The following is an 11,901-nucleotide window of genomic DNA, read 5'->3' as shown; positions in this document are numbered from 1 at the left end:
GAGATTATGAATGTATGACATGCATCATATGCATATATTACTCGAGGTGTACCGCTGAGGCCGCATACCCACGATGTAACATGCTAATAAGGTGTACCGTATGGTCACCCACGATGTAATATGCTAATAAGGTGTACCGTATAGTCACCCACGATGTAATAAGGTGTACCTTATGGTCACCCACGATGTAATATGCTAATAAGGTGTACCTTATGGTCACCCACGATGTAACATGCTAACAAGGTGTATCTTCGGGTCACCAGTGATGTAATCAGGTGTACCTTAGGGTCACCAATGATGAATTGTGAATCTTCCGTATGGCGCCACATGCATGCATTTATGAGTCGAGTCCATGACATTATAGCATGATAAATGAGTATATATGTGATATTGATGATGTATGTGTATGTTTTACATGTGCATTTATGAGTCGAGTCCATGACTTGTTTTTTTGGGATGTTATTGTTTTAAAAGCTTTAATTTTCTCTTCTTATGTAATTTTGAACTTTCTTGAGAAAAGACCAAAATGTACATCTTTGTTATACTATTTTATTATATGATTTTAAAGTTATAAATTAATTCCTAACTAGGAGGCACTGCCACCTTTGCTGGAATTAATCTATATTTTCCTTTTATATGACCTCTTGAATTTTGATACTTACAAGATGATTTTCTATGATTTATGAGTTACGAATGTGAATCTTCTACCTTATGATATTGAAACATTTGTTTTATACATGAAAGATGTTGTCAACTACGAAAAATTTTATTTACTCAAAAAGAAAAAAAAAAAGAAATTTTTCTTTACATTTATTGTGTATTAATGATGGGGTAGAGGGTGTCACAATTACTCTTGCTGACTCTTTGTCTGTTGTAGATACTACCTCACATACTTGAAATCATGCGAGTTTTTAATATACACTATTCAACTCTCCTTCTAATATCTATCTTTTCTCCATAATATAGAATTTTTATGTTGATCTTAAGAGTTTATTTTACCATCTACTATTTTTAAAAATTACAAAAGCCTAGTATTTTAGCCTAATTTTAGCAACTTGACCTTTGTTCATTAATTTGATCATAATGTCAGTTCTAAACCTCTTTTTTGGGTGATTTTAGCGTTCTTGAAAAGCTAACATCAAAGGTTACAACTCTTATGAATACATAGAAACCTAATTTGATTATCTAAGGGTCCTTGCAAGGCTTATAATGTTCAGACAATATAATACTTTTTGTGCACAGAACGTGAAGCTCGTCTTATGACTTACATAACTAGACCATTTCTTAATTTTTTTAATGTAATTCTTAAGTGTAAGATGAAGTCCCAAATGTCTACTTTCCAACTTAAGAAATAAAACACTATTTGGTTAATCTCACAAAGAGCAATCATCTAAATACTGAGACTGTCATACCAAAATTTTTAAAATTAAACAAATCACACCAAATTCATAAATAATACATCCAATAAACTCAAAAACCCCAAATCTCATATTCATAACACTCAAACATTGCAATTCATCGTCAGATTAATTTAATTATAATTCATGTACAAAATTATAAGAACAGTACAATAACTCAACCTTAGAACATGCACATAAAGATCCATAAAAATCAAATCAACAAACCTAAGAGGTTTAAGAATCACTTATCTACCCTTATTTCTCATATATGCCCATGAATGCGATAATCTCACTCTCCCCTACCTAGAGTGATGATTTCACAGTTCAACACACTTCCCGTAACTTCAACCACTACTTTGCATCTTTCTTAGTGGTCTTCTCTAGTTTCTCTTCTGCAAATACTCTAGGTTTTCAAAAGATGTGTAATAAACCTAATAACCATTAGAGATTCATAATCAAACTTGATATTAAAAGATTTTAAATAGCCTACACATATGAAAACAAGCGTTATTTTTTTTTACTTTATGTGTTTGTTAAGAAATATTTTTCTTTTCTTCATAAAAATGCTCTATAAGATCTAAGATGCGATGTAAATATCAAATTATTGTATAATAATTATACTAAATTAAGTCGTGCCATTAGTGTCACTATCACAATCGATTATCATATCAAAAATTATGTTAAATGTTTAATAAAAAAATTAAATTTTAATTTTATAAAATACTAAATTAGTATCATTAAAATTTACAAATTAAAATCATATAATTACGATTAAAAATTAAAAAAATAATATAAATATTTATCATTTATTAAAATAGAAGTCATCCTTATTAAGCATACATTAGCACATATTTTTTCACCCATTTTTGCATTCATCTAAAAAGAATGATATGTATCTTCATTCAAGATGATAAAAAAGAGGGGTAAATTTAAAATACAAAAGCAAAAGTGTTGAAATGCCTAAGAAAATACATAAATAATTATAAGTACTTATTATAATATCATGCAGCATTGATTGCCATTTTCATTCCTTGGAAGCAGTGAAAAGGAACAGCGCAGATGAAATAGTTCATTCCTTGAGAAAGAACGATGCGATCATTTCCTGATAAATGAAAAGTTGATCTTCCTAATATAGGAAAGCATATGTTGTATCCAAACTCATCCACTTGCACTACGTCATGCCTCAAAGGAGGATAATGGAATTCTGCATGTATTAAACTATAATGAGACATGTCTATATATCAAAAACATTCTTTTTCTTTTACAAATAAACAAGATTATAACCATAACAAAATCTAACTATTAAGCTGACTTTAATAATTTGCGTAAAACAACATTTAAATATGCATAAGAAAACATACGGGTTAATAAGTGTACTTTTAAAATAGAATTTACGAAATTTATTTAACTACCAAAATAAAGTGAGTTGACACGACTCCATTTTTTAAAAACAAATTAAAATCAAACAAACTCAATTTATAATGTGTTGATTCGGGTTGAATCTATCAAATATAATATTTTGTTCTGTTAAATGAAAAGAACATAAAATGAAAAAAAAAAAAAAACAAATTACGATATCTTCAATTTTGTTTAGTTAGACAGAAAATAAAGAGAAAGAAAAAAAATGACTTTTTAGAGATAAGATTTTAATTTTTTTCCTTCCTTCACTTTTTTCAATTCAAATCTTAAATTTCTTCTTTTCACTCTCACTTTCCTTCCTTCGAACCCAACGATTAATAAAAAATTAAAACTTGTCTTACTTTTAAAAAGTAATTGTGAGTAGTAATTAAATAATTAATTAATAAATAAACATATAAGAAATAACCAAAAATAAAGTGTCACGCCAATATATTATGTAATTAGATTCACAAATTGTTAATAAGTCATTATTAATCTTAATGGTACAAGATTCAATTATTTTAAATAAGATTAAGTGGTAAGTTAGATTTTTCAATTGAAGTTAATGATAAAAATCAGTAAATATTTCATATCGATAATATAATTATAAAAAAGTCATAAATATAAAAGTAAAAAATCATTTTTAATAAAAAAAATATAAAGTTAGAACATGTAATTAAAGATGTGATTAAAATAAATTATCCAAATTAAAGAATATCAAATTAGACCGGATTAGGCAGTCCATTTCTACTCAAATAACAACAAATTTAGATATTTAAATCAGATCAGTTAAAGTAAATAAAATAAAAAGTGGATCAATATTGAAGTTTACTCAACCCTAAACACTCTTAACGTGTGTATAAGGAATCGAATAAATTTTTCTTAAATTTAATATGTGAGTATATAATAAACAAGACAAGGTATATATCTTGTCTTGTTTTATAAAATAAAATAGACTTTTAGTGGCATTTAATATAACTTTTAGTAACAATAAAAATTATTACAAAATCTTTTACCGGTATTTTACACATTAGCCATTGTATGTAGTGTCGCTAAAATATTTACTGGCAATTATTTTATATGCTGGTAAAGACCCGCATAATAGTCGAGAAAAGTGTATAATTTTTTGTGTTATTTGTTACTTGCATTTAAAATTGCCACTAAAAGTTTAAGAAAAGATTTATAATACTCTTTAATAATTTTATTTCTAGTCGATGTAGGACTTGTAAGATGAGTACAAATACTCTTTAATTACCTTATTTCTAATTGATGTGAGACTTAGAAGATGATGAAGGTTATCTTCTAAGTATATATTATTTAATTTTTTTAATTATTTTATCTCCTAAATATCAACTTAGAATAGTAAGTTATAGGCCTAACTCAACCTTATAAAACATACTTGTAAAGTGAGAGTTATCATTCACTTATATACTCTTTAATTATTTTATTTCTAATTGATATGAGACTTAAATTTTTTCTAACAAATAATTGTCGCTAATAATAAATTTTGATGTGATGTAAATATATTTTTAGTGGCCATTATATAATAGTCATTAATATTTTTATTAAATAATAAAATAGAAATAATTAATTTATTATCATTAAATAATTGTCGATAATACTAAATTTTGTTTTAGTGTATCATCTTAAAAAAAAAAAAAAAAAAAACAAGAAAAGGTACGATGATACGAACCTAGTACATCTCCGGCCTTAAAACTCTTTCCATTAGGCCATTGACTGCTATTAAAGGTCCAACCAGCTGCATCCCCAACCACGTAGGTTTCTGCATAAACCATCTCAGAATAAAGCACCAACATACACAACAATACCATTGATGCACCAATTCTTCTTCCTTCAGCCATTTTTGCTTTTCTGATCGAAACAGAGACTCAAGGAAGGATTTTATAGCTCAGGAAGCTCCCTGTCTTATAAAATAATTCAGTCATATATGGACATTATATTTATCTACTACAAAATAGTTATCATGTAGTGACACATACTTTATAATGACACATTACTTATTACTAAAAATTACTTTTATATACACTATAAATATAATACAGGCTTAAATATGTTTTTTTTCTCAATAAAATTAGTAAGTTTTGATTTTAGTCCCTATAGTTTTTTTGTTGTTGTTTTTCATCCCTATTAAAATTATATATTGTTTTTAGTCTCCATTTTTATGTAATCATTTTTTAACTACGTTTTATTTATTAAAAAGTTAAGTAACCATCTTAAGTGTTACTTACAATCATTACTAATATTATATTGATATTTAATATCTTTACAAAAATTTATAAGTCTTTAAAATAAATGTTATTTATCCACCTTAAAATAATCATTTGGGAATAAAAATAGTTAGTTTAAATTTTAGAGGGATGAAAACTAAAAAATATTATATCACACAAATCAAAATCAAAATTTAAATATTTTACAAGGACCAAAAATAATGTTAATAAATTTTAGAAGGATAAAATATAAAGAAATTTTTTTAGAGGAGTCAAAATCAAAATCATCAATTTTATAAGGACTAAAAACATATTTAAGTCTATAATATATGTTGGTATATTATTAAAAAAATGTAACTATAAATTATAGTAATACACAATATATGTTGTTGAATCTTATTCAAAATTAAGACTAAAAATTGTGCATAGATATATGTCAAATAAATTTATAATTAATATATTATACCTATAATGACATTTTTTATATGTCACTGTATGTAACATTTTTTGTAGTGGTTAGAAAATATAAATTTAAATACAGTTGATTTCATAATTAGTATTAAAAAAGGTTAATAAATATTAAAACAAAAATTAATCAAATTATTTATTGTGGTATCCTGAATTTACATTTACATTACCTATAAGCGCATAAATATTAATTAAATTTTGAAAAAATATTTCAAAATATTTATTAAAATTAAATATTATCAAATATTTATTGCTAAAGATAAAACTATAAATAATTACTTAAATAAAATTAATAGAATGAATAATTAATAAATGATTTTTTAACAACCATAATTAATACTTTTTCTCATGACTTCAAATATGTAACACCTAATTATATACTATTAAATATAATACTAAAATATATATATATATATATATATATATATATATATATATATATATTTATATAATTTGTTAACACAAGTATACAGTGGCAGACCTTTTAAGGGACAGGGGAGCCATGACTCTCCCAAACTTTTTTTAAAAATATTTTTTTATATAATTTATATATATATATATATATATATATATATTTATTTATTTTATGATTATTTTATGAAATGATTAGTGAGTGATAATACTTTTTTTTTATTTTATTATCATGCATGTTTATTTTGAGTAGAAAAAATAAAAAAAATATTATTTTTTTAATTAGTAAAAAAATTAATTTATATATAAAAAAATTAATTTAGCACCCCTAAATTTTTTATTGATATTCCGCCACTGCAAGTATAGAATCAATAATATTTTACATAAAGACAAAGAAGATTTTTGTGAACTTATATACACATGTTTAACTCATTTACATTACTTACCATTCTAAAAATATTTACAACAACACATTATTCTACACACTATTTATTGCTCTCACTTCTACTACAATATTTACATATTAGGTTGATATAGGTTTACTATTGGTTAACATGGTTGGCTGGGGTAGATAGAAGGTAATTATTATTGGGCCATCAATAACAGTAGGAATTTCTTGGATCGGAGAAAGTGTAAAAGTCGATAATACTACAATGTAGAAGGTAGCAGAATTAGCAACCGCGTCCACACTCCAACTCGTTCCAGAAAATACTACTGATATAATAGAAGGAAAAGGGCCCCATATTGCTGGCAGATCCATGTATTTTATATTATAATTAATTTAATTTTTTTTAAACAAAGAAAAATAAGGAGTGAGAATAATTATCCAATAAATAAAAATAATTAAGTATAACACAGAAATATTTTTAACCAATAATAAAAATTTGAATTATGCTTATAGTGATTAGTCAGGATAAATGAGCATTATCATAATATCAAATAACAAAAGGGTATTTCACCTTACGTTCTTTACTCATTTAAATTCTTAAGGTCAAACCTTCAACTACAAATTAATTAAAAAACTTTCATTCTTATGGCCATAGAATAACATTTATCTTTATAATATATGAATAAATAAATAAAAGATGAGCTTAAGATATTTTAACAAAACTATATTATAGCTAGTATTAATATAAAAATAATTAAGCTAAATAAGTTTGAATATTTTTAATTATTTAAAATTTAATATAATATAATTTACAAAAATGGAGTGTATTAAAAAATATTAATCTAGTGAATGACGGTGATAAACATCATAAAATAATTAAACAACATAAACTAGGAACACCTTATTAATTATTAAGAGTAAAAAATATCTTAGATAAAACAAGTAAATATGGTTAGGGACACCTCACTAAGCAAATACACATAAATATAACATAAAAGAAACAAATATAATAATATAAAAAATTTAAAAGGATAAAAGTCTCCTCCCCTTACCTTAGTAAAAAAATGAAATGACTTGAAAGTATTCTAAGATTGTATATTTCTTTCCCCTTTCTCTCTTCTTCTTAATATTCTTCGTAAATTCTCTCTTTCTCTCTTTTCAAATTTTTCAGTTCAATATTCCCCCTACCCCATGGCCTATTTATAGTATAGTTGGTAATGATTACTCTAGTTAGCATTTTATGAATTTTTTTCCTTTCTATTTGATCTTATCCGTGCATTGAATGCTTGCATTTTTTTTTTTGAGATTTAAAACTAAAAAAATTTATAAATATTTAACAATTTTTAAATATTTATACTAAAAATATTATTCTAAAAAAATTGAATATTAGATATTTTTACCTTAATCTACTAGAAATATAAAGATCTTAAAATATCAAACATTATACTAAATCTGTATTTATTTATTTTAAATATGATAACTAAAAATTTAAACTCTTATTTTAAGAGTAAAGTAATCAAACTATAATATTGTACTAAAAGTTCAGAATATTACAGAATATAAGTACAAAAATAAATAATCATTTGTCTCACATATAATCAAATTCTAATTAATTTTTATATTGAATATTATTATCCACAAAATATCTCTTTACTTGATCTATTGTATTTCTAATAATCATCTTTATTCTAATATTCTAAAAAAATAAGTTATTTTTAAAATAAGATTAATGAAATTAAATGATGATATTAACTGATTTAGTTAATTTTTTTCAGTAAAAAATACTATTATTACTTTTTATTTGAAATTGAAGAGAGTAAATGTTAGTTGATGAAAAATAAGTACGCATTTAATGACTTTATAATGATTTTTTTGAGAAAAAAAATTACCTCCCTGTCATTCTTTTTTGAAAGAAAAAAAAAAAGAATCAATTGTCTCTCTCTATTAATTATTTTATAGATTTGCCTATTTATAATGATCATTTCTTCATATATTAGAACATTGTACTGGTGGGTACCCCTTCGGTCACGAAGTAGGCCGAGAGGGGTACCTAAACTAATAAAACACCCTCTTTCGGTCAGGCAATAGGCCGAAAGGGAGGCCCGAACCGAAGAGCCACACCAATTGGCACCCCCTTTCGGTCAGGCAATAGGCCGAAAGGGAGGCCCGAACCGAAGAGCCACACCAATTGGCACCCCCTCGGTCAGACAATAGTCCGAAAGGGGGGCCCGAACCGAGGAACCACAGCACCCCCTTCGGCACCGTACCTAGCCGAACACTCTCTCGGCCTCAGGCTAGGCCGAACACTCTTTCGGTCCCTTAGGAAAGACCCAAAGAGGTTACTCAAGAACATCCTTTCGGCCCCAAGCTTGGCCGAACACTCCTTTCGGCCCCAAGCTTGGCCGAACACTCCTTCGGCCCTAAGCTTGGCCGAACACTCCTTCGGCCCCAAGCTTGGCCGAACACTCCTTCGGTCCCAAGCTTGGCCGGACACCCCTTCGACCTTATGCTTAGCCGAAAACATAGTGAAAAACCCATGGTGAATACGTGGCAAACCAAATACCTACTAAGATACTTATTACCAGGCCAGATTAAGACAGGATTAAGGTTAAGTCACGTATTACACACATCCCAAGGATGAAGGCCCACCAGGCCCAAACATGTCACTATAAATATACAGGTGATGTGACATAAATGAGGTACGTTACTATTCCCACTAGCACATTTATTGCTCTAAATCGAACACTGACTTGATCGTCGGAGTGCCTTTGCAGGTACCCTCCCCACCATTCGGAGCTAGTATTCGGTCGGCACGGAAGGTTCGGAAGGACTCAAAGGCAGCTTAAGGAGTAAGGAGACGAGTGTTCTTACGCAGGAACATTTTGGCGCCCACCGTGGGACCGAAGCTAGAACGGTTTTCGACCCCGCAGCAAGATGGTACTTACGAGAAGTCAGCAGGAAAACGTAGCCACCGAACACCCTTACGGGATGCCCCGAGACAATCCAGCGCGGCCAACCAATCAACACGAGGAAGGAATGGAGGAATTATATGTGGTGCGATCCCAACAACCCAACCCCTCGTCGGCAATATAGCAATTAAAGGCCGAAATGATGGAGCTTAGAAGGCTCCGAGAGAAAGATGCCCACGAACTATCGGTCTTGAGGAAAGAGAATGCCGAGCTCCGAAGCGATAACCGATCATGGCGTCCGTCCCATGATGTTCTGAATACTCAGTCGACACGAGACCTAGGAGAGTCATCTGGATGGTACAAGGAGCCGACAGATCCTAAGCCCACAGCGGGAGTGATAACCACTTCCCTCGATCAGCAACGACGACAGGGGAGGTCTCCCTTCGTCCCAGACGTCGCCGGAGCACGGTTACCCGACAATTGGAAGAATTTGACCTTGGAAAAGTATGATGGAACCACCGATCCTGAAGAACACGTTGATGCATTCGTCACCCAAGTCGGTTTATATACAGACGACGATGCTGTCATGTGCAAGGTCTTTCCTACCTCGCTGAAAGAACCAGCGCTCAACTGGTTCACGAGGCTCCCGTCGGGATCGATCGATTCCTTCACCACCCTCTCATCTCGTTTTACCATACAGTTCGCCACGAGTCGCCCGCATCAACTTACCTCAATCGCGCTGGTTAATATCCGCCAGGAGAAGAAGGAGCCCCTTAGAGCGTTCATGGAAAGGTTCGGAAAGATGACTTTGTCCATTCGAAATCTAGACCCCGCAGTGGCCATGCACCACCTCACCACAGCACTGCGGCCAGGCCCTTTCGTGAACAGTTTATGTAAAAAACCTCCCAGAGATTTGGATGAGCTTCGGCAAAGAGCCACCAAGTACATGCAAATGGAAGAGCTGGCCGAGTTCCGAAATCAAAACCGGTCCGACCCATTTCCAGGAAGGAAAGAACCTGAAAAAGAGCACAACCCAAGGCCCCGCCCGAGGGACATGACCGACAGAGAAAAAGCCAACAGGGGGCCCCGATACACGCAATACACACCACTCAATGCCACTAGAGCTAAGGTGTTAGAGCAAGCGCTGGCCACAGAAATCCTAGCAGTCCCCCGCCGAGCTATGACTCCGCCCCACGCGGATAAAACCAAGGCATGCCATTTCCACAGAAACAGAGGACACACCACCGAGGAATGCACGGCTCTCCGAGACCGCATTGAGGACCTTGTCAAGTCGGGCCATCTCCAGAACTTCACCCAACCATCGGGAAGGAGGAGATATGACAACTCTCGGGAAAGGAGAGGAAACAGCGACAGAGCACCCCCGAGGCATCGATCTAGGGAAAGAAGCAGGACCCCCGAAAGAAGTGACCGGCAGCCCGAACGAAATCAACCCAGGAGGGTGATAAATACAATTGCCGGAGGATTCGCGGGAGGGGGAAGCACATCCTCTGCCCGAAGAAGGCACTTAAGAGCAATCAAGTCGGTAAATGCCGTGGGAGGGGCAGCCATTCACATGCCTCCTATCACACTTACCGACCGAGACTTCAAAGGGGTAGACCCGATACAGGATGACCCAATGGTCATCAGTGTCGAGATCAATAATTGCGTGGTTAAGAAGACGTTGGTTGATCAAGGAAGCTCGGCCGATATCTTATATTGGAAAACATTTGAACAGCTCGGCATTCCCGAACAAGAATTAATACCCTATGGTGAGCCTTTGGTCGGATTTTCTGGTGAACGAGTAGATACCAGGGGAACAATCGACCTGTACACCTACTTCGGGGACGACCACCATAGGCGGAGAATCAAAGTCCGATATGTGGTGGTACACGCCAACGCTTCATACAACATCTTGTTAGGCCGGCCATCCTTGAACAAACTCCGGGCCATCGTTTCCACGCCTCACTTAGCCATGAAATTTCCCTCGGAAGAGGGAGCGATCATCACCCTCCACGCGGACCAGAAAACGGCTCGAGAGTGCTACTTTGCAAGCTTAAGAGTTCAACCAACGCCGAGGCCTACCCGAGATGTTAATGTCATCGGAGACACCAGCCAACACGACCCAGTTGATGACTTGGAATTGGACCCAAGAGTGACAGACGAGGGCAGGGTCGAACCGATTGAAACAACAATTCCTTTTCAACTCGGGACGAAAGAGGGGCAGATTACATTCCTGAGCTCCCAACTATCCGAAACGGATGCGTGTAAGATCAAACAAGTCCTAGTACAGTACGCTGATTTGTTCGCTTGGACTGCCGCCGACATGCCGGGAATTGATCTCAGTTTCCATTGCCATCGGCTTTCTGTGTGTAAGGACGCCAAGCCTGTTGCCTAGAAGAAGAGGAAAGTGGGTGGAGAAAGAGCCCAAGCAATCAAAGAGGAGACAACCAAGTTGTTACAAGCAGGCTTCATTCGGGAAGTCAGGTACTCCACCTGGCTGGCCAACGTAGTAATGGTCAAGAAATCGAACGGCAAGTGGCGGATGTGCACTGACTATACCGACCTCAATAAGGCATGCCCAAAGGACGCGTACCCTCTCCCTCACATCGACGCACTAGTCGATGGCGCGGCCGGCCACTTTAGACTAAGCTTCCTGGACGCTTATTCCGGGTATAATCAGATACCCATGTACCCCCCGG

The 11,901-nt window shown here is 32.8% G+C and overlaps 1 protein-coding gene across 1 annotated transcript; it reads left to right on the top strand.

Annotated features, from left to right (window-relative positions):
- Positions 1–9,404: 9,404 nt before the first annotated feature.
- LOC145954067 (uncharacterized) lies at positions 9,405–11,597 on the top strand. The gene has a single exon (XM_083067744.1). The coding sequence runs from the start codon at positions 9,405–9,407 to the stop codon at positions 11,595–11,597; it is 2,193 nt and encodes a 730-aa protein (XP_082923870.1).
- Positions 11,598–11,901: the final 304 nt, after the last annotated feature.

The sequence above is a fragment of the Cajanus cajan genome, chromosome 2 (genome assembly GCF_000230855.2).
Source record: "Cajanus cajan strain Asha chromosome 2, NIPB_CcT2T_4, whole genome shotgun sequence".
NCBI classification, from domain to species: domain Eukaryota; kingdom Viridiplantae; phylum Streptophyta; class Magnoliopsida; order Fabales; family Fabaceae; genus Cajanus; species Cajanus cajan.
The sequence above is the reverse complement of the archived record's forward strand: the minus strand, read 5'-3'. Positions and strand labels throughout refer to the sequence as shown.